The 24,558-nt window shown below is 39.7% G+C and overlaps 1 protein-coding gene across 2 annotated transcripts in view; it reads left to right on the top strand.

The window, feature by feature from the left end:
• Positions 1-24,558, top strand: part of LOC124114615 (protein kinase C and casein kinase substrate in neurons protein 1-like) — a 66,197-nt gene that overhangs the window by 22,410 nt on the left and 19,229 nt on the right. For both annotated transcript variants that reach the window (XM_046475288.2, XM_046475287.2), the window contains exons 3-7: positions 1,466-1,665; positions 9,487-9,624; positions 10,556-10,681; positions 17,042-17,142; positions 21,580-21,700. In XM_046475288.2, the coding sequence (XP_046331244.1) occupies positions 1,466-1,665; positions 9,487-9,624; positions 10,556-10,681; positions 17,042-17,142; positions 21,580-21,700 (686 nt within the window). The remainder of the gene's footprint in view (positions 1-1,465; positions 1,666-9,486; positions 9,625-10,555; positions 10,682-17,041; positions 17,143-21,579; positions 21,701-24,558) is intronic.

Below are 24,558 nucleotides of genomic sequence, written 5' to 3'. Positions count from 1 at the left end.
GAATAGGTCTTCAGCAACCCATGCTTGCTGTTAAAGGGGACTATGCTTGTCCTTAGAGGCAACTAATGGGATCAGGTGGTCGCTCGCTGACAACTGCGTGGATCAATGCTCACGATGTCAATCACTGGATTGTCTGGTCCAGACTTGCTTATTGCTGAGTGCGGTGTTAAACAACAAACAAACAAACAAACAAACAACATGCCTCGGACGTCAAGTGCGTCCGCTTTGAGCTTGGGGCACACAGAGCTGTGTATCTTGGACTGTGCTGGGACTTCATTGCCAAGAATCAACTCCCAGGACGTCCAGATAGATCGTTCCTCATCCCTCCCCTATCTTCTATTGTGGGCGCGGAAGATGAACAAGAGCTCCGTCTATGTCATGTTACATGACAATCCAAGGAACGCCGTACACAAATACGACGCCTCTTCATACCAGTATCTGCGACCTCACGAGCAGAAGTCGGCTGCAACACAATCACCCTCTGGCTACGAGCCATCATTCTCCAGGCCTACGAGGTAGCGGGATTGGACCCCCCACGCTCAAACAACCCCCATGAGATCCAGGCGGTCACCTCCACAAAGACGCTACACAGCAACTGCTCACAACGTGCCATCATGGGTGTGTGTTTCTGGCGATCAAACACAGTCTTCGCCAGTCACTACCTGCGAGAAGTCGCATTGGAGGATGTGCAAGGCACAGTTTTGGTCCGTTAGTAGTGGCCCAACAGGTCACCACTACTAAACACTACCACTACTACAACCACTGACCTTGCCTCCAAGTCCAGAGCTTATCCTGCATTTGACTGTCAGTCTATTTGATGGAAAAGTACTAGAGTATTATTCTTAATTGCCACAAGTCTTTCAGTCTGAATCAAGAGAAATGTTTCTTGATCTAGTAAGCTCAGCTTAACATAGTTCATATATCAACACTGAAATTTGTTGAAAATAATACCTTGATCCTGTTGCCTTGATTAATTATTATTAGGGCTGGCTATCGATATAGATCATAGAGATTGATAATCGCTGACTAAATATTGATCAAGTATCGATAAATATCGGAGAGGTAACTTAAAGCAAATATGCCAGAAAGTCTTGAAAGAAATCAACATATTTCAAGCCACTGGTGAGCAGTGACACATTTATCATGTTTATGCACGGATTACTTTGTGGACATTTGAGATATTACAAGAAAGAGTTGCTTTCTGTCTTCGACAATTGACATAAGTGACACTAACAAGTCTGTTTTGGTAAATATAAACTGAATTTCATCATGGTAGTTTATCTAAGTTATTATTGATTACAACAATTTCATATAGATAATTGTTACTATTCCTTCCCTTTGACGTTAATTTTGATTATTGATCTTTTTAGCCAGCCCTAATTATTATTATGCTAGGTAAAGTAAAGGACATTTAGTTTTGTGTTTGTTCATTTGCTAGCATTTTCTGGTTGTATTTTTGCAACAGGTTCAGAGTATGGCACAATGCAGGGAGCGTGGCGAGGAGTTCTGTGTGAGGCTGATAGTCTCTCTGATTTACATACTCTTATTGGAGACAGATTAATGTCAGAAGTGTACCATTCTGTGAAAATCTGGCAAAAAGAAAACTATCACAAATCCATGATGCATTTCAAAGAAACAAAAGAATTTGAAGACAGTTTCAGAAAGGTGAGTACTATTTACTCTACTAAGACTACCATTGAAAATATATGATTGTGATTGGTAAACCTGCCTGATTGTTTAGTGGAAAATTTCAGTCAGTGTAGATTTACTGTATCAAAAGAACAAGATTTGCTTTACCAGCTGCAGATGTGTGTGGGGTGTCGTCCCTGGTACTCGGTGAAGCTCTTGACACTAATTCCTTAATCAACGTGATGGGCCTACGGAAGTGTGACCCCAGCAAGTGTGATTTAGGTGTGCTGTAAAATCCCCCCAAGCCTGATAATAATTAATTTGCCTTCTGCAAGTCATAAAGTATACCGTTTTTATCTAACAAAAGTAGGATTAGACAAAATGTCAAAAATGCTTCACCTCAACCACCTTGCACCGTTGCATCGTTGTGTTGTGAGTTTTCAAGTGACGATACGTTACACGATATGTCTTTTTCTGTATCAATACCATGAATACAGGACTGACACACTTGCTGAAATAAATTACTTACTACTTCTGAAATGACCCCCCAGTGCTTTGTGAGTGAAATATCGCAAGATGTGTTGTAATTAGCACTCAAGTTCACTACTGAAAGTAGCTGCTACGAGCATCTGTCTAGCTTTTCCTTTTGAACCTGCTCTGAAATATTGGTTGATGCCCTGACATGTCTTACAACTCAGAGACTCTCTCTCTCATCACGACTGACACCCATTTGTGGTCTTCCCTTACTGTCACCTTTATCGACAACATCGTCCCCGTCTCCGGTGTCACCATTCACAGGACCGGCTTTTCCGTCTCTTCTGCCATCTATGTTGACAGCAGCGGCGTCGCACTCCTTGGTTTCCACGGCTCCTTCAGCTCTGCGGTTATCTCAACTTTTCCTCGGCACCTGCTATCCTCTACTCCACTTCGGCATCAACAGCGCTGCCTGTGCCCTTGGCTTCCACAGCTCCAACGTATTGCCTCATCAGCGCTACTGGCACCTCCTATTATGGCTCTCATCGTTCTAGATCGTCACAACGTTCTCGTATCCGCTCCTGAAGCCTCTCTCCGGTAAGTCGTCGTGACTATAGTTCTGATTCCTTGGAGGGATCTTTTCAAACCAGTAGACATTTGGTCTGACTGTTTGGCTGATCTTCTGGCTTCTATTGCTCCATCTCCGGGCTCTGGCGTGGATGAGACACCTTATTTGGCCCTAACCGACACTCTCCTTTCAAGACCCTATATTGACCGTTCTCACCTTCTGCTTCTTCGACTAGGTGGTCAGCCTGGACCTGCAATTTCTCGTTACGCACAAGGTTGAGAGCATGTTCTGGCACAAACTCTGTCCAGGCCGGGTGGTAGCTCTGCTCAGACCTGTTCACCTTGATCTGCCAATAGATCGTCTCCCCCAACATCGATCTATTCACCGCATCCTAGAACTGCCAGCGGACATCCTACATCTCAACGGTGCCAGATCCGTCAGCTATGGCAGTCAACGCACTCAGCGTTCCCTGGGGAGGTTTATCCGCGTATGCGCCGGCTCTCCTTCCCAGGGTTCTTCCCTAGACCTTCCGGTGTGGCTCAACCTCCTGTTACACCCACACAGCAGATTGCCACACCCGAACCCCGCCTGGTTTTGTATGCACACCTGGCGCTTCTGTTGAATGCCCTGGGAGCCAAGGGCTACTCAGCTTGAATGGCCAAGGTTTTTGCTTTAGCCTATCATCCGTCTACACAGGGACTGTATGTTGACAAAGGGTGCTCCTTCCAGGCCCTCTGCTCAGACAAACACCAGGATCTGTTGACAGCGTCCCCGCAGTTTCTGGCAGAGTTTCTCCTTTATGTGCGCAGCACAAGTCGGTTGAAAGGCTCTACCATCTCTTCATACCTGGTCGCCATTAACTGCTTGCCATCTCTGTCAACTGGAGAATGACGAAAATCCCGGCCTTGCTGCGCTTGTATCACTTTGAAGATCAGTAAGCCAAGTTCAGACTGCCTGCGTGGGAGCTTTGGTTATGCCTGCTGTGGGCATTGAGGGTTTTCCTATGACGGGTCAGAAGCCTACCACAAGTCTAGGAAACGCTTTTTCTTGACAGTCTCTCCCCGCCCCTCCCTCCCCAAGGCTACCAACACTCAAGAGATCAGAGCAGTTCATAGCAACTACTCCATCAAATCAATCATGGAAGGCTGTCTTTGCCAGCCACTACCGCCGTGACGTAACCTTGGATAATGTCGCTGGCGTCCTTGGTTTTGGTGGTATACAACATGCCTTCAATCCCCGATGTTGCTGATTCTCCGATACACTGAGTGGGGCCTGTCAAACTCTCTGGTGTTTATCACCCAAAATTAGAGGGCTCTCCTTCGTTCCGCATTCGTCACCTAGTCTGGTTTTCCTTTTTGCATCAACTCTTGTTTCCAGACGACAGGAATGGTCGTAGATGTTTCAGTCATCACTTGTATGCGGTGCAGGTTCATCAGACTTTGAAGAGGGTTTATTATGGATCACATCTGAAGGTATGCCCACTGGCTGTGCTGTCAGATAAAAATACATTGAGGAGTAATACAGAATAAGTTAAAAAATCAAGTAAAATCTAAATATTTTTTACATTTGTATGCTGATCCTGCATTACATCGTCTAAGTGCCCTCCCTTCGCTACACTGCCTCCCCACAAAGTTTCAGATGTTGTGTTTAAAGCAGTTATGTCTTTCGATGTGATGTCATTACTTCCGGGTCACGTGCCGACTGTGCGAGGGTGCTGCCTCTACTGGTTGGAACAACTTTTCTTCAGCAGCTGGATCTCACACAGTTCATCTCTGTCAGAAAACATGAGTAATGCATGATAAGTATACAAATGTAAAAAATATTTAGATTTTACTAATATTTGGTTATAAAAGTGTTCATTGTGTGTTTTGACTTACCTTTGTAATCTATTATATTAATTTTATTCAACATTTCATTTATTTTGTCAAAAATTGTTTGTGAACTCAGTGTTTGCATTTACAGTGTCCCATATACAAAAATATGCACTGGGAAAAAATAGGACGCAAAAAAACCAACATACACACGTCCCCTTACGCTTTTTTCATTTTGAAAAAAGTTCACTTCATGCATAACTTATTGTTGTTTTCTTTCATGTTTCTCTTGCTCCCAAAACCCATGTGTTAATTTGTATCCAATATTCGCTGGGTTCCGGTGCTAGCCAGATTTCGGTGTGAATGCGGGAAACTGAGAGGTATCTGATGACATACGAGGGGATATCAAAAAGTTTTGAGCCTCACACAGAAAAAGTAAAAGAATTGGATTGTTACTACTTTATTTTTCAACATAGTCCCCTCCCAACTCCACACACTTGTTCCACCTAGTTTGCCAGTCACTGATGCCCGATCGGTAGAAGTCAACATTCTGGTCCCCTAACCAACCCTCCACAGCAGCAGTTAGCTCATCGTCATCTTCAAATCTCTGGCCCCGGACGTGTTTTTTCAGCCTGGGAAAGAGGTGGAAGTCACTGGGGGCTAGGTCTGTAGAATAGGGTGGGTGAGGGAGGAGTTCATAGCCACATTCTTGCACAGCTGTCATTGCAACACGGCTCGTGTAGACTGGTCCGTTGTCCTGGTGAAGCAGAATCCCACGACAGATTTTTCTACGGCGTTTCACCTTGATGGATTGGCGCACCTGCTTCAATAACTTGTCGTGATACTCCCCATTCATTGTGGTGCCATGGGGCAGGTAGTCGATGTGAATCACTCCTTTGCTGTCCCAGAAGATGGTCATCATAACCTTCTTGGTGGATCTGGTGGCTTTGAACTTCTTTGACTTTGGAGAAGTGGCGTGTTTCCATTCCATGGACTCCTGTTTGCTCTCCGGATCATAATGATGAACCCAGGTTTCATCACTGGTTACAATCCTAAAATGAAAATCATCTGGGTTGGCGTTGTACCGAGTTAGCAAGGCTCCACTGATGGTGACCCTTGATAGCTTCATGTCATCTGTAAGTATTCTCGGGACCCATCTGGCACACACTTTGGACATGTGGAGTTTGCCATGAATTATATTATGTATGGATCCATATGATAGACATGTTGTTTCTTCTAGCTCATGGAGAGTAATACGGCGGTTTTCCATCACTAGTTTGTGTACAGTGTCAATGTTTTCAGGGCTGGTACTGGTTGATGGCCGTCCGGACCGGGCATCATCTTCTAAGCTCTTTCTGCCACGCTGAAATTCCTTCACCCACCGTTTGATAGTTGCAGACGATGGGGAAGACTCTCCATAAACTGCAGTCAATCGCTCTTCCACCTGTTTGGCAGATTGACCCTCTAGGACAAGGAACTTTATCACCGCTCTGTACTCAGATTTGTTCCATTTTGCCAATTCACTAGGGGTAGGTCTCTTCCACGAAGTGTTGTGACAAAATAATTGCAGCCTGCAATATGTTTCTACATAGCATCAGTAGCTAAGACATTCATGTACATCAGGTGTAGCGCATTGTACCATTCGACCATGAATACTGTGTGAGGCTCAAATCTTTTTGATATCCCCTCGTAGGTTTCAAGAAAGTTTGCTTGAAGAGCAAATATACTCTTTCAACACCGGCCAAGAAGCCTTGAGTCCCCTGACACTGCAGGCCGGAAGACCGGCCAAGCCGTAGTCACCTCAAAATAAAGGGTAGATCTATATAATTTCATGAACCTACCTGTCGTATCATTCATTTATTAAATTTATCACATTTCATAATGTCTGAAATACGTATTACATTTCAATTTATCATTTTTTTATCGATAGATTAAAAATGATTCACTATTTCCCGCGATGTTATTGAAAATAAAATTCTCGGACACCCTTAGACAGCGGGTCCACATTGAACATGTCAAAGAGCAAAATAAAGACATTTCAGGCAAATCTTTAAATATAGTATACAAAGTGATGAATAAAATCAACCAAAATATATTTATAAGTTGTCAAACTTACAGCTAAGTTATTATTTCCATCTTTTCATGCGATTGCGTGTAATGTAATTCAAATGACATCTCGGCTTTTGTCGCCTCGATTTCTTGGCTCGGATACGATGTTTCCAATATGCCTTAAAAACCTTTGTCACACAGCCCCTAACCTAGCACGATACATCCACGAAATTCCATGTTTTTAATATAGATCGTGAGTTTACTGCTTGAAACGTTCAGAATAACAGAAACCTTTCAAAAAAAATACACACGTTCCATTGTTGTAATTTGAGTGACAGCCTTAGGTCATGTGCTCTTGTTTGACCAATCAACACCCTTGCAGCAGATATCGGCAAGAAAGCACGTTTTAGCTACGAAAAGACTCTGGGCGAGGTTAGTGTAGATGAAAAAATAAGCTTTCTAATACGAAGCTTCGAAAACGGACGTATTTCTTCATGTTACTGAGTGGGCAGCCGCTGGTATCGGGAAATTGCTGATGACAGATACTATTTACAATTATTTTTAAATGTTTTTCTGATCACGTAAACAATGAAAAATAAAAAATAAATAGGTAGATCTAAGTGGATTTTATGATTGATTATATTTGACAAAAATCGTCAAATTTTCGCTTCCTTGGTCCTCAATCTGGACGTTTAAATGTGTTAGCTTACATTTGTTTTAAGTTGCAAATGCTTTATTTAAATAATGTGATAAACATAAATATGTATAACAGTAGGATTAGACCTTTCAAATGGTGTATAACATGTAGTTGCAAAGATGTTTTACTAGACTGACATTTAGTCTATGAAATCTTATATTACACAATAACCTTCTCGACAATTTCTCCTATGCTGATTTCCTAGCCAGAGCTGGCTTGACTTGCTTTTGTATACGTTTCTAGATTGGTGTTGTTTTCATAAAATAAATATATTCCACAGTCATGGTGCAGGACTAATGTTTTACAAGCAGATATTTTCCTTGATAAATGTTGGCTTCATCTATCACACAAGAGTCTCTGGGAACTCGGTGTCACAGCAGTTAAAGCTTCTGGTTGACTGGTGTTGAAAGAGGCAAGTGGCTAATCTATGAAGATTCAAAGATGTTTTGTGTACACACATAAAAACAGACACTTAAAGATTTTAACCACATACTTATATATGCTCAGAATGGCCTAAAGTTCATCATTTCAGGTCCACATTTAACAAAATTACTTTTTGGGGGGGGGGGGGGGGGGGGGGGGGGCATGCCCCCCAACCCCCCTGGATAGCTTCGCGCCTACCACACTTGTGGCTATCGCATCCCAGGGGACCCCATTATTTTGGAGAACAACGCAAACACTGTGAACTGATTGGCAGATGGTACCAACTCACCATGAACTCGCCTTGAAATGAACATTGGTCATTTAAGATACAAAGTGTTCCTATCACTGCAATAAATATTATTTTCAGTTGTGATATTAAGTATTTCTTATTCTAAATCACCCCAAAATCGTGGAGAAAATGTGTGAACAGCTGATTGTTATTTCCAACTTATTGTACAAGACAATTAGAAACGTAATGTTATTCTCTGTTCTATAAAACAATGTTTAGCATACAGTAAACAAATACTGTTGAATTTGTAAATCATCATTGTGATGTTTTTTTGTAAATTTCACCAGTGACAGCACCTACTAGAGCATCTCTTGCTTCATCTGCACTTGCTAAAGAGCCTCCTGCTGTACCTCCAGTTTTGCATGCACCTGCTACAGTGCCTCCTGTTATATCTGTGCAATCATCGTTTTCTGTGACTCAGAATAACAGATCATTAATTGTGCCTTAGGTTTTAGTGGCATGAGGACAAGGTTGGCTTCACAATTCCTCCAGTGTCCTTGTAATATCAACCCATGACCAAGATGAATTGGTCTTCAGCACTCACGGATAGAAATTAACCTAGAAAATCTTCTAATCCGAATAATGATAACATGCAGAAACATCCCCCAAAATTTTGAATTCTACTATACCTTTAACAATAGTGAAAATGGCTTTGGCTAGTGCTAATTCTATCCCTGCTTTTTGTAAGAAGCGACTAACGATTTATTTTTAGACCATCATAATATAGCTGTAATATTACTAACTGTAGCTTTAAACAACAAACAAACAGACAAAAACTCAGAACTTAGGGACAAAGTTTTGCAAAATCTTTCTCTTAAGGGGACTTGGACTAAGCCAATCCTCTGCCAAGCTTCCCAAGGACTATGTTTCCTTGCAGAAGCAGATGTGCACCTACACTTCCAAGCTTCTCACCTGTTGCCATTCATCTCACCTTCCTGTAGACAATAATATTTTTTGATAGGGTGCATCACAATGTTTGTCTCTCGCTGATGCCTTCACATCTTGTGACTTCCTACTTATCAGGACTGATAACTTTTCTGCAAGGATCAAGAATCCAGAGAAGCTGTTGTATTATCCATAATTTTTTAATTTGCCTCTTATCTGTAAAAAATCACAGGACCCTGGTGGACATGGTGGAAGTTAGGGTACATTCCTTGGAAGGGACTACGACAAAAGTCCTTACAAGGATAGTAATAATTGACAGTAATGTGAAACTTCCTGTATTATGTACTTATCATGGTACGACAAGGATAAGGTGCTTCCCTCATCCTGGTTCCCATCCATCCTTGGCAATATGAAACATGGAAGATTTTTGCAAGAGGAGGATCAAGGGCAGTAACTCCGAATTATTGCCCCTAGTCTGTGGGTGCCTTTGGGCATTGAACTGTTTTTAGTCTGTTTTGAGTACAGAAGATAAATAAGAAATTGCTTACTGTTTTGTCAGGATAAGTATATAAAATATGAAATATTCTGTAAGATTACATATTTAGGCCATGTTTAATCAGTCCCAAGATAAAGGCATTCCAGGATTATGCTTTGTTTGCAGGCTCAGAAACCTTGGGGAAAGAAGCTGACTAAAGTTCTGACTGCCAGAAAGGATTACCACAATGTTTGTCGCCAGGAGAAGAGCACAGCTAACCAGGAGAACAATGCTCGTGCGGACACAGCAGTGTCCCCAGATCAGGTCGGTCCACCTGCATTCAACACCATAAGATTACGATTGAAATATACACATGATCATTTCTAGTTGAGATAAATTCAGCAATGTTATTGTGATCCAAATATAAGTAAAATGTTTATTTTTATATTTTTGTTTGTGCAGTGATCAACAAAGCTTTTCACCTATTATTAACATTGATGTCTACACAACAGATGTATATATTTGTCACCTATGTAAGGTTTTTTCCCTTTATTTCAAGTTGTCATTTATAATTCAGAATCGTCCATGAACGATCACATTTCTTCTCTGTATCAAGTTACTATTTTCTATCCCAGAATGCAGTATTTTTTCTACAGAGCATGCTCAGTACTACGGACGTGACATCATTTTGTTTATCTATATTAACAACAAGAGCCTCAATGTCGTTCAGCTGTTTCCATTGTTCTCTCAGCTGTCACTACGACCCTCCATCCATCTCCACCAAGGGGCTGGCTCGGAAGGGGCTTTGCTATCATTAGATGGCTTGCGGCCCCCAAAGCATTTTCATTTTCACTCATACCCGCAGGTTATCAAACTTTTTTTAACGAGTTTCATTTCACTCACACCCCCAGGTTATCACTCTTTCTACTAACCCGCCTGGTCTCTTAATTACATTGCCCGCAGGGCAACCTTTCTTATCTGGTATAACCTTTTTACTTTAGATCTACCCGCAGGGTTCTAAATCATTTTCATATATATTTCAAATTTACTTATGCAACCCACAGGGCTGCCTTTTTATACTACTTACCTGCAGCGTAAGTTACCTTTCTAACACCGAGTCAGCCCCCAAATCTTATGCTATGTCTTGTATATAATAAACATTTGATTGTACTCAATTAATTGTTTTGGTTGTCACTGCACAAAATAAGTTTTTAATAACCTATGGGATAACCTTTTGAATAACCACACATTTCAGCTGAAAAAATTGCAAGAAAAGCTGCGGAAGCTGCAGGAAGAAGTGAACGTAACCCGTGACAAGTACCAGGCATCTTTGAACGACCTCAACAGTTACAATGCCAAGTACATGGAGGACATGACAGAGGTAGGTCACTCTCCCTCACATCTGGTATCATCTTGTTGGGATATTCTACACAACAGGGCCTTAAGGATTGTGTCATCTGCAACACATCTGCTCTCAAATATGCATATTTTTTTTACAGAAATCTAATTTACACAAGAAAATATAATCTGTCATGTAAATTTTCAGTTTTAGTAGGAAGCACTTACAAAGGTTCCTTCCAGTTTGGTTTATAAGTTGGTCCGGCCCTTACTGGAGGATGGTGATACATTAGATTACCTGGTTCTACTCTAAAGTCTTTTACTTTATTTTGCCAAACATTGGGAATTTTGTAAAACTTCAGTGTAGTTATGCGGTAGTATCAGAGTCCCCAGAGAATATATTAAAAAAGAAAAGTCTAGAAAGATTTGGCAAGTCTTGATTGCTTTGGGATTGTTCTAGGCTCCATTTGGATTTTATTCTTTAATTAGTAGATTTTGATTTTTAAACAAGAAAACTTATTTCTGGAACTAAATGTCATTGTAGCTATGCAGGGACTCCACAGAATTTTATGTTAAACAGAAATATTTGTAAAAGAAATTGCCCTCTTTATGGGACAAATTAGTTTTATTGTAACAGGTATCAGTACAAGTGTTGTGTAGGATGGCAAGTTATGTCCCCTTACGTTTAAACATGGTCTATGATTAACAGTTACATGATTTTGGCTATTCATATTCTAAGTTTGTTCATAATACCAGACCATTCCTTTTGAATCTCTGATGCTTTAATAGGACTTCATGTTATGAATACAGTAGACTGAAGTAGAACAAATGATGAATTACATATAGATTACCGGTATGCTTTTTAAAAGGATTTTCAGTGTTGTCAGTCACTGTTTGCGTTGTTTGCATTTGCAAAGAAAGGAAATGCACTGTGCTTTATGGATTATTAGTTTACATAATCAGATTGCTCATGTCAGTGACTAATTTCAAACCACGTTTTGGTGATGTCCTCCCATGAAACAGATGTCCCATCTGTCAGACAGCTTGGTTTGGTCCAACAGTTGGCGACATAAAAACAGAAGAGCATTGATTCCTTCACATTTTAATCCACATTCAACAACGTGATTTGGCACATTTAATATAATCAATATTAAGAAAGTGTATTTATAGTTAGTCATAAATACATTCCAGAAAATGTACATCCCATAGGTTATAATTATATTTAAAAAGATGTACATTCCACATGTCATTTCATAAGTTTCTTAACCCAAGTTCAGCAAATGCCCCATCGCATCAGGTACTGCATTGGTGATTTCTGGCCTCCTTGCAGTTGAGTTTGAGTCTTGTTATTCTATTCTCGATTTTCCGGTTCACCCTCATCCTGCGTCAAAGTCTAGTTGTAAAAGTTACAGCACCATCGATCTTTTGGATTATTTCCACAAAGCGGTAAATGTTAGGATGCTGATGCGGAAGCTATCACCATAGTCATGGTTCAAAGGGCACACCTAAATCTGTAATGGCACGGTGAATTCCTTACCTGCGTGCCCCTTTGGCACACTTAATTTTTCGATGAAAGTGACTGACGAGTATTTCTGTTGATAACCATGACTCATATGTAAAAATAATTGTTATAAATATGTGCAAAAACTCTTGAACTCTTTCAACACTGAGTCCCCTGACACCGCAGGCTAGTAGACTGACCGGCCAAGCTGTAGTCATGTCAAAATAGTTTTTAATTTTATGAACCTACCTGTCATATCATTCATTATTAAATCTGTCACGTTTCACAATGTCTTAAATACATATTTTATTTCAATTTTTTTTTTTTTATCGATAGATTAAAAGATTATTCACCAGATCTATTTCCCACAATGTTATTGAAAATATGATTCTCGGACACACACTTTGACAATGGGTACACATCGAACAAGTCAAAGAGCAAAATAAAAACTTGTCAATCAAATCTTTAAATATATTATACAAAATAATGAATAAAATCAACCTAAATATATCTACAAGTTGTGAAACTTACATCTAAGTTATTATTTACATCTTTTCATGCGATCGCGGTAATGTGAGTCGAATGACATATCGGCTTTTGTCGCCTCGATTTCTCCACATGGACACAATGTTTAATGCCAAAATATATGCATGAAAAATCCTTGTCACATCTCGTAACCTGGCACGATACATCCACAAGGTTTCATTTTTTTTAATATGGATCGCGATTTCCTGCTTAAAAAATGTTCAGAATAACACGATTTAATAAATACCTTTCGTTAAAATCTGACTTTCATCATACACGAGGATGGTACCATTGCTGTAATTTGATTGGCTGCCTTAGTTCACTTGCTCAAATTTGACCAATCACGATTCTTGTAGCCGATTTTGGCAAGAAAGCGTAATTAGAAACCAATAAAATTGCATGTTACAGCAATGTAAAGACACCAGGTGAGTTTACTATCGTGCAGATGACAAAATAAGGTTTGTAGATTAATGGTGTGTCACATGGCACGTGTTATTCTTACTGAATTTACACAGTTTATTTTGTCATCTGCACAATAGTAAACTCATCTGGAGTCTTTACATTGCTGTAACATACGATTTTATTGGTTTCTTATGACGCTTTCTTGCCAAAAGCTTGGAAAACGGAGATAATTCTTCATGCTACTGAGTGGACAGCCGCTATTATTGGGACAATGATGATTTTATTTATAATTCTCTTTAAGATAATTTTCTGATTACGTAAAAAATAAAAAAATAAAATATAGGTAAGTGGATTTTATGAAATCTTATATTTGCTGAAAATCGTCAAATTTTCGCTTCACTGTGGCTCAGTGCATACAGGGGAAGAGGGCCAGGAGATGGTCCATACCCTATCGACACAGCTACAACTGTAACTGATCAGTGCACAGCTACTTCCAGTTGTGAACAGTAGCTATTAAATCTTGAGACTATTATAATTGGTATTTAACTAAGATTCAAAGGCAACGAGTAACGAGAAATTAGTAACTTGAGTGATGTGTGTTTGAATTGTCTGATTGATAATTCATTCTAAGTATAATTTGACTTGAATAAACGCCATGACAGTCGCTTGACTTGTATTTGAATTTATGATTAACCATCAAAACAGTTTAGAAGCCAATCATGTATTTCCTGGCACACCTAAAAATGTGATGGCACACTTAATTTGGCATAACTGTGCCTTTTGGCACATTTGAAATAATTTTAATTACGATCTCTGGATGCCAAAATATATGGATGAGAAATCTTTGTCACAGCTCGTAAACTAGAACGATATGTCCATGAAGTTCCATATTTTTAATATGTTGTGATTTCCTGAACATTCAGAATAACATGATTTAACCATAACCTTTCGCTAAGCCTAAACATCATACACGAGGACGGTTTTCATTTGATAATAATTTTCTGATAATGTAAACAATGAAATAAAAAAAATAATAGCTAATCATGAATCATGGAAATTGCCGACAAATCACAACTTCCACCTCACATATCAGGTACCCATTCCCTGCTGGGAGAACTGACTCACATTTGAGCAATGTAGGTGGATAGTGTGAAATCTTACAATTGCCTGAAATCACCTCAATTTTCATTTCCTTTTTGCTTGATCTGGCAATATGAATGTGTTAGCTTACATTTTTTAAATTAAAAAGGAATTAAGTTAAGTTGTAAAAGAATTATTTAAATAATATTAAAATATATAACTATCATATTTATGAACAGGATTAGGCCTTTCATATGGTGTATCATACAGTATCAAAGATGTTTTACAAACTGATATTTTCACAGATAAATGTAGGCTTCATCTATCACCCCAGAGTCACTGGAGCACAGCAGCAAACTCTTCTGGTAGACTGGTGTTGAAAGAGTTAATTATCATAAACTAACACTCAAATGTAACTTTAATCATTACTCAGTAAGATTCGCTTGAAGGTTGTACACATTATAATTGTGTTGTTTTTGTTATACTTAACTGAACATTGTAAACATACTTCTTTGTTAAAACGGAAGTGGAGTAGCTCACAGCAAAGACCTGGATGCCATTCCACACATAGGTAGACTGTGTGAAGCAAATTTCTGGTGTCCCCCACTCTGATTTTGCTGGAATATTGCTAACAATGGCGTAAAGCGATAAACACTCCTTACTCTTTGTTATAATTGTTTGTCATGATACATTCTGTTTCTCAATGGGGAATGTATAGATGATCAGATTCCAGGATCACTTTGTACTCATATGGGCATGCAACCAAATCTTTGAGTGTCAGGCATCAACTGATGGGCTAGCTACCACCCCACATGTTCTCGAAAGCATTACTCGGAGGATGTTTAATATCTAGAGAAAAACATTATTTATCTGATCCTTGTTTTGAGCTTAATAGACAAAATGTGAAATATGTCATGTAATATGATCAACCTGGTAGAATATACCATTTAACCTACCAACTACGATATCAGTATGCAATGTGCAGGGCAAGGCTTTGCATCTAAAGGCTGAGTTACATATGCCACCACTTGACCCTGGTGTCATGATGACGCACATTGTTTGCTTTATCCTGTTTCCATACTTCAGTTTCCATGTTATTTGAGCAAGTCATTATACAATTAGGTTTGTTTAAGGTTTATACACAAACCTTGTGTTGTGTTTGCCACACTGATCTGACAAGACTTCATATTTGCTTTAGATATGTATTGCAAGTACATGAAGACTTGTAAATTAATTCATGTCCACAAAACTATTTTGAGACATCATTATTATGGCAGATATTTTTTACAAAGTGGTGGGTAATTATCAAACATTACCTGCAGTATGTCCACAGTGTACCCACGTAAAATTTGGTTTATCCCAATGAAATAGACAATATCTTGATCTCATTCCAATAAGTAGAACTTACAGATAAAAAAAAGAGAGTTAAATTTGGATAACACGAAAATTGTAGTATTTGGACAGGAGGTCTTCTTTCGAAAAAGGATACTTGCCATTAAAAAGGAAAAGTATTTGAAGTTGTACCCATCTACAAATATATTGGTCTACTCTTTAATTCTTCAAATAAGTAAAATTGACATTGTTTAGACCACGGTATTTTAAAAGATATTTGAAACGCAAATACAGCCAATCCTACTGTATGGTTCTGAGGTGTGGGGACAAACCCCAAATGCAATAGTAATGGAGAAACTGGTTGCTTTCCGTTTTATAAAAACTCTCTCCTTAGAACAATAAAATAATGTCTTAAAGTAGTTTATATGCACTAAGACAGATTACCTAAAAAGGCATATAACATGTTGGTGCATTTAGATAATTATGGTCAGCACAAATGGGCCTTTAAAATCCGTTCATTACTTTTTCGCATGGTTTTGGATTTGTCTGGATATCTCAAACAGTTGTTAAACAACTGTCCTTTCTACACTTATTCAAGGATCTTTTTCCATAACTGGCACTCTCTCCTTAATTCAAGTTCACATTACTATTTATATAAAGATATAATCTTGTCTAAAAGAAACTTTAGAAACATTCTCTATATATAAGAAAAACAATGGAGGGAGATATTTAGCTATTGACAGATCACAAGAATATGTCCGTATAGATGACGAACACCACTTTTGTTCATTATGTGATGTTGTTAGAAAAGTATATATCTGCCAGAAACTTTCTGGAAATATCCAAGCTTTAATACCTTTAAGTCTATTTTGGCCACTAACAATGAATGTTTATTAAAAGATTAATCACATTACTTATGATATGCTTGAATGAAAGACACAAAATCTGTTGTTTTGAACTGACATTGTACTTGTGTGTTTGTATTCATGTATTTTTGTATCCATGTATTGTATAATATACTTGCTCTGTGTATATGGTTTGTAGTTGGACCTGAGGCCTTCATGCAAAGAAACTTCTTCTTATAGAGAATATTGCCAAGGCCCACAACATATTGACAACATGATAATCCCATCAAATTCTTAATTAGGGCCATAAAACAAACACTTATTTTTTGCAGAAATCCACGGGTTGTTTGCATCTTCAGTTATTCACATTATAGTTGTGAAATATTTGTAAATTTACAACAGAACATGATAAGGAACTTTTGCATTGTAGTGTATTTCTTTGTAGTGTATACATAGATATGTTTCCAGCAATAGATGATTTCTTGTTCAGACTGCAATGTCAGTGATGCCCCTTTTGTCATTCTGTTGTAATTTTTCCAGCACCCCCCACCCCTCATGCAAATATGAATGGTGCTTGAGCAATATAAAGAAAATATACTTACTGTATATACTGTCCACACATGATACAATATTACATAAATTGCCTAAAAATGAATTGTTTTGAATTGTCAGCTTACAGTTCTCTGTGATTTCCAATGTGCTGTTGATCCTCTTTCAGGTTTATGAGAAATGTCAAAATTTTGAGAAGATGCGAATAGACTTTTTGAAGAAAACATTGTTTCAAATGCATTCCTGTTTGGATCTATCTGTTGATTCCAGGTGAGAATGTGTTGATGTGAATTTGTTTATAATTTTAGAAGTGATAAAGGCAACAGCAATGCATTACTTCATCCAGAAATGATGAAGTGTTTCTCAGAAACTGTTTATACCAAGACATTGTTCATTAGGATTTAAAGAATATCACATTGAGATCATTTTAAACATTCTTGCCTCTGAACATGCTTGCATCAAGCAGACTACATAACAGAGACAATTACCAAGCCACACTTTACTTACTTGATGGCTGAAGATTTCTTAAAAAATAACATTCAGCTCACTTTTAAAATAACTGGTGTCTTGATGCTAAATATCTGAATTTTTTACTTATCCTGTATTACTCCTTAATGCATCTACTGCTTACCTTATGACAGAAACAGCACCTTGTGATGGTCCTAAACTGAAGAAAAAGTTGTTTCCAGTCAAGTCTACTTCTGTCTGAGGACCAACTGGCACAGCTGTCACATAATCGCCGAAAGTGATGTCACGTCTCACCACATTCCTGCTTGTCATCAATAAGACATGTTGTGTCTTACTTTGGTCCTCAATATTTGGCTTGAATTTGTTGTCATTTGTACTTTGCTTCGACATTAAATTTCTTCTGTGACAGATGGAGTATACTGTTATCTTATCATTATGCTTCTATTTGTGTTCAAATATGCATTTATTCCACGTGGGAAGACCGTTGTCTTCATCACTCATGTGGCTTGTTGTTTTCCCACCATTTTGAATTTGCTATGCGTGTCTCGTTTCTTTCATTCTAGGCAGTCATTACAATTTTCATTTGGCTAAGGAGTATATTCTATTTTTAATAAATACCTTTTGCCACTCGTGTTATTTAACACATTAAACTCAATTTTTATGACTTAAACTTTGGTTTTTCTATCGGTGTTTACAAGTCTGTTTTTCACAATACAACTTCAATTTTCACGTGTAATTTATACTTGCATGTTGCATTAACTGTCGTGGCAAAAAATCATCCTACATCCACGTTGCATGAATTTCACAAATTGCGCCCCGAATTGGAAATATTATTTTTGTTTGCCTATCTCCCAGTCTAGTTTTTCAACTTATAGACAGGTTACACATACACATATAGTGCAGCAGTAGAAGGATGTCAGACTCGCAGGATGTTTCCTGCCATTAATCTCCGGCTATCACCACCCAACCCTCTACTTCAGGTTGGGCGTTACTGACTGTTCCGGGATGACTGACATTCCTTTGCCGCCACAACACACCATGACACCAGACTAAATTCCTTACCTGTCTCCAACTTTCAGGCGTTGCTGGCCTCCACTGTTACTTTCAAGCTGTGCCATCGCAGGTGCCTTATGGTGCTACTGCCAGGCTCCTGTATATGGACAAGGCGTTAGATGAAGATTTCGACCATGCTAAAGATCCCAGATGTTAGGATCACCTTCATCAAGACTGAGGTCAGGCAGTCACTCAAACCCTTGTTGGTTTTGGTGTCTTCATCCCAGGCCATGGAGCAGGACTTGACTGAAACTAATGCCAATAGTCTTGACCACCTTCAGACAGTGGTGGACTTTCAACAACGGCAGATAACGCACATGAGGAATCACCTTGGGGCATCCCTTGCGGAGATTACAGCTACCCGCCGGCTTGGCTACTTGGCCCTATTGAATTGGAATTCCTGAGTTGAAACGTCGTCTCCTCCGACAACCGTGGTTGGCCTCCTTGTTGTTCAACGATCAGGTACTCCCATTCCCATTGGGCATGTTCTGGCTATCACCTGGACATAGTGGTAGATGCACTGTTGACCACGGCTCAACCACCTTGGTTCTACCCAGGCGCTGACACCAGGCTTTTATTCTCCCATCTTTCTAGTACCCAAGAAGAACGATGGGGATGATTCACAATCTTTCTGTGTTCAACGAGTGCTACCTGGAGCGTCCGCCATACCTCATACCTCACAACCTTGAAACTGCTCAGGACCAGTATCAATGCTTACAATTTCCAGATCAGTATCAACCTGCAGGATGCTTACCTGCATGAACCTATCCATCCCTCCGACCGCAGGTTCTAAAGGGCGGTCTTGCCCTTTGGAATTTCAGTGGCTCAGTGGCTATTAACATGAATAACCAAACCAGTAGCTGCCTTCCTACACCTGAGGAGCATCAAGTTGGAGTCGTACATAGACGACTGTCTCCTGAATCATCCCGACACGGCTACCCTGGTTCTCCATCGGGACTTTACCAGGCACCTACTGTATCAACTGGAATGGGTGGTCAATGAGGCGAGGTCGGAATTGATTTCATCTTACCGACTCCAGTTTATAGGAAGCCTGTTCCAGACAGATCAGGACCTACTATCAGTGCCACGGGAGGGGATGGCTCAAGATCCTAGCCACATGTCACCATCTGTCAGTGGCAAGTGTTGTTGGGATTGCTCACAGTCACATCAGCCCACTCACGTTTTTCTGCCTGCTGTACTACTTCCCAGGGTGATACACAAAATAAAAGCAACCAAGAGCCTTACTCTGATTTTGGTCGCGCCCTGGTGGATGGCAAGGGGGTGGTTTGTAGATCTCAGAAATCTTGCAGAAAACAATCCGCTCCCCCTGCCAGAGTGGTCGAACCTACTCATCCACCCTCACAGCAAACTACCTCACCCAACACCAGGCAGATTTTTGTCTGCACGCTTGATTCATCTTAAAAGAGTTCTGAGTGCTAAGGGATATTCGGCTCAGGCAGCTAAAGCCATTGCCTTGGCACACCATCCATCTACCTGGGGGCTATATGATGATAGATGGAGATCATTTGAAACTTTTTGTAAGGTGAAAATTGAAGATCCTAATACAGAATCACCGCAATTCTTGCATCTCAACCTATGTACTTGGACGCTCTTAATTCAGTGTTGGCAATTCGAGAGAATCATAAGATGACCAAACTTCCGGAACTACAAGCTTGAGGATCAGTAGGTCAAATTCTGTCCCCCTGCTTGGGATTTGAATGTGGTTCTTGGAGGTTAGAGCCCCTCCACACAACTTCCTCCTTCCAGCTCACCAAGAAAACAATATTTCTCTTGGCTTTAGCCACAGCGGCGAGGGTTGGGGAGTTATATGCACTTAATATTACCCGGGCCCGTTTTGAGCATGGTACGCAGGGAACAGTTCACCTCGGGCTGTGCTGGGATATTTTAGCTAAGAATACCAAACTACCAAGACAACACGACCGGTCCTTCACCACTCCATCAATCTCTACGATTGTGGGGTCGAAGATGAGGAAGAACTCATCTTTTGCCCTGTAAATGCACTACAAGTTTTTATCCGCCACTCTAAGACTAGGCATGGGATGCGGAAACGGTTGTGTCCAGTATCCCAGACGTCCATGACCATAGTAAATCACAACACCATGTCACTATGGTTATGCGTAGTCATCCTACAGGCACACGAAATTGCAAAACTTGATCCTCCGAGAGCGAACACAATCCTCACGAGATTAGGGCTGTTGTCTCAACAGTGGCTCTACATCGCCACTGTTCCATCAGAGCAGTCATGGAAAGATGTTTTTGGAGGTCTGACACTGCCTTCGCCAGCCATTATCTAATAGATGTGGCACTTGAAGATGTCTAAGGCGTTCACAGCTTTGGCCCTCTGGTTAAAGCCCAGCAGGTAACCAACCCCCGACACAAATACTGAACTCCTCATGTCTGGAGCCAGATGTATTAAGGAGTAATGCAGGATAAGTAAAACATTTAGTAACATCTAAATATTTTTTTTACATTTGTATACTTATCCTGCATTACTACGTCTTAAAGGACCGGTGAAGATCTGGGGTAGAATAAGTCTTCGTCAACTCATGCTTGCCATAAGAGGCGACAAGCGGGATGTTCTGGCTCGCTGACTTAGTTGATGCATGTCATCGTATCCCAATTGTGTGGATCGATGCTCATGATGTCAATCACTGGATTGTCTGGTCCAGACTTGATTATTTACAGACTGCTGTTATATAGCTGGAATATTGCTGAGTGGGGCGTTAAACAACAAACAAGCAAGCAAAACGTCTAAGGGCCCACCTGTCGCAGAACTGCCTCCCCACTATAGCTTCAAATCTTTTTTACCTGTGACAAGCAGAAATGTGGCCAAATGTGACATCACTTCTGGTGATATAATGACGGCTGTGTGAGTTGGTATTCAGACAGCAGTAGACTTGACTGGAAACAATTTTTTCTTCAGTTTAGGACCATCCCAAGGCACTGTTTCTGTCATAAGGTAAGCAGTAGATGCATTAAGGAGTAATGCAGGATAAGTATACAAATGTATACAAGGAAAACTTCAACTTACTTGATAAAGAATACTTGTGAAATTACAATTTGTAAAAAACAAACTTTAGGGAAATAATAATAATTAAATTTAATGTACCTAGTCTCTCTACCTAATTTTCATTTATGTCAAATCAACTATGTTTTTATTTTCAGGTATGCTAAGCTGTACACAGACTTGCATTCTACAATAGGTAACACTGACCCAGATAAGGACTTGAAATGGTGGTCTGCAAACAATGGTATAGACATGGCAATGAACTGGCCTGCATTTGAGGTAATTTCTTTGGGTAATAGAAAAACTTTTGCATTATCTTAGATGAATTATAGGAGGATCCTCTGATGAAAATGGGAGGCAAAATTTCACCATCCTGCACATTGTGGGTTTTGCTTTTGCTGTAGTGGTGTACAGCCACTCATGAGGGATCTCTTTCTTGTGAAAAGCAATCTACTTTATTTACAGACTGCTCTCGGACAGCTGTAATACTGCAACCAAACACACAAAAGATAAATTTTTCTTGTCCAGACAAAACACCCTGCAATTTCCATTTTCACTTTGATCATGTAACACAGAATCCAGAACATTCTCCTTGTTTATCCAGGGCACCCCTTGCCCTGGGTTACCAATCTGGAATTATCTGTCCTTGATCACTCATTTTCATTTTCCTTCACTCGCAAGGAGCTTGATGCTCACAGATGCCTTTCTAGGAGGTTACTGCTAACCTCCATGACAGCTAGCTTCAGCATCACCTGCACTGTCTTCTATGAGTGCCGACTGGAGCACGAGCACCAGGTGAAACACAAGCGCTGGCCAAGACAAGGAAGGTGCCGGCTGGAGCAAGAGCACGTTTGAGTGCTGGCTGCAGCATGAACTGTGACTGGTTATTAGGTTGGCACTTAGTCTGGGTCGAGGCACAGTTTTGACTCCTTCAACACGATCCTACCATAAGAGTTAGCTGCTATGAAACCAAGTTCCCAGTAACTCTGGGGTAGAAAATATCAGCTTGTAAATCATTTTTGATACTGCATGTCATACACCATTTAAAAGGCCTAATCCAACTGTTTATTAATATGATAGTTATTTCTATAATACAAGTTAAATAATTCATTTACAACTTAAATTCATTTTTAATGAAAATGTAAGCTAACATGTTCATAATGTCAAGATTAAGCACAGAGGAAGCGAAAATTGTGGTGATTTTAAGCAATTGTAAGGTTTCACCATATCCATTTACTTAGTTCAAATGACTTTTCACCCAGGAGGGAATGGGAATTTCTTTCTTTTTTATTTTCGTTGTTTACATAATCAAAAAATTATGATAATTTTATTATAATCTATCATCACCTATTATCAAATAGTAGTGGCTTTCTGTTCCTTCACATGAGAAAATACCTCCGTTTTTTAAGCTTTGTATGAATAAGTGCAAAGATTCCTTCGATGTTTGGACATCCATAATATTAGAGTAGCCTTGCCCGGGGTATATTCTTAATTTGCTAAGTGCATTTTTATTGGATAGAAATTGGTTTCTAATGATGTTTTTTTGCTGTTTTCTGCTGTAAGGATTGATTGGTCAAATTGGAGCATGCGCCCTAAGACAGCCAATCAAATTACAGCAATGGATACTATCCTCATGTGTGATAATTTCAGCTTTAGATGAAAGATTTTAGTTGAATCGTGTTAATCTGAACTTATTAAGGATACAATATGGAACTTCTTGGACATATCTAGGTTACTAACTGTGGCAAAGATATCTTATGCATATATTTTGTCATCAAACCTAGTGTCCAAGTGTGAAAATTGAGGTGACAAAAGCTGAGATGTTGTTTGACTTACATTACAAGATCACACGAAAAGATGGAAATTGTAACTTAGATGCAAGTTTGACAATTTTTTGAGTTTTTGTTGTTGATTATATTCATTACTTTATTTAATTTATTTACAGATTTGCTTCAAATGTCCACATTAAACTCTTTGACTTTTTTTGTAGGGACCTTTTGTCGAAGCATGTGTGCCAGAATTTCTTTTTCAATAACATTGTGGCTGTGGGAAATAGTTAATAAATTTAAATCTATCGAATGAGGACATTTCGACATTTTCAGGTATTGTGGAAACTGATAGATTTAGTAAATGAATGATTTAACAGGTAAGTTAATAGAATTATATATTATTTTGATGTGACTACGGCCTGGCCGGTAAACCGGCCTGCGGTGTCTGGGGACTCACAACGTTGTGGTTGGTATACTAGCCAGCGCTGTTGAAAGAGTTAAAACACTCCAGGCCACAGGCGCTGGTATGGGATCTAGTGTCGATCAAAATCTACTGAATCCCTGGATGGAGCTCAAAGCTTTAATAAAATAGGTTACAGCATCAACCGCTAACTTTTTTCCAACCAGGTTTATCAGGTCACTCCGCAGTTTAGATGGATGCCCTGATGCTGAGATTTCTCTGATGCCAGTACTCACGATCCCAGTACCTGATGTGCCACCTGGTTCCCCTCTTGGGATTCTCTCGGAGGACGGATCAGATACAGAGGAGAAAAGGGATTGAACTTCTTATATGGGTGTGAAACATCCTTGTGTTGGAACCACCACAGCCAAAGAAACCTGGACCTGGGACTTTTTAAACAGCCTATTACTATGAAGTGCTTGATGTGGTTATCCAACTATGGTGTATGGCTATCAGCAAAACCATGCTTTTCTGTCTTACTACCAAGGGCTTTCATGGCTTAAACAGGTTCCTCCACACTGCAGATGGGCCACTGTCTTTTTCATCTGTCCATTGGTGGGTGCTCCACTGGCAACGGTTAATGGTTAGTTCCAGTGACTGCTACACCTGACATGGCCATCTGGATAAGTCATGACACCAGCAACTCTAGTTGTGCTTCCAAAAAGCACTGCTTCAGCAAGTGATAACATCTAAAGGCTCTGGAGATATTCCCTCAACAACTATAGAGACGCTTATGTGTTGGGCGTCTATTACAACTTCGACAGCAGTCCTAATCTGCACAACGTTCCAGAGGCAAGAATGCACTCTCAGGAGGTGTCCCCTGCTATTTATGTTCAAAGAGGCTCTTAGGCTGCATATCTTTGGGCGAGTAAAAATGTCACATAAAAAATCCAGTCATATTATCAAAA

This window comes from Haliotis rufescens, unplaced genomic scaffold (assembly GCF_023055435.1).
Source record: "Haliotis rufescens isolate VD_foot unplaced genomic scaffold, xgHalRufe1.0.p SCAF_6, whole genome shotgun sequence".
Taxonomy (NCBI): Eukaryota; Metazoa; Mollusca; class Gastropoda; order Lepetellida; family Haliotidae; genus Haliotis; species Haliotis rufescens.
Note: the sequence above shows the minus strand (reverse complement) of the source record. Positions and strands in the feature narration are given on the sequence as shown.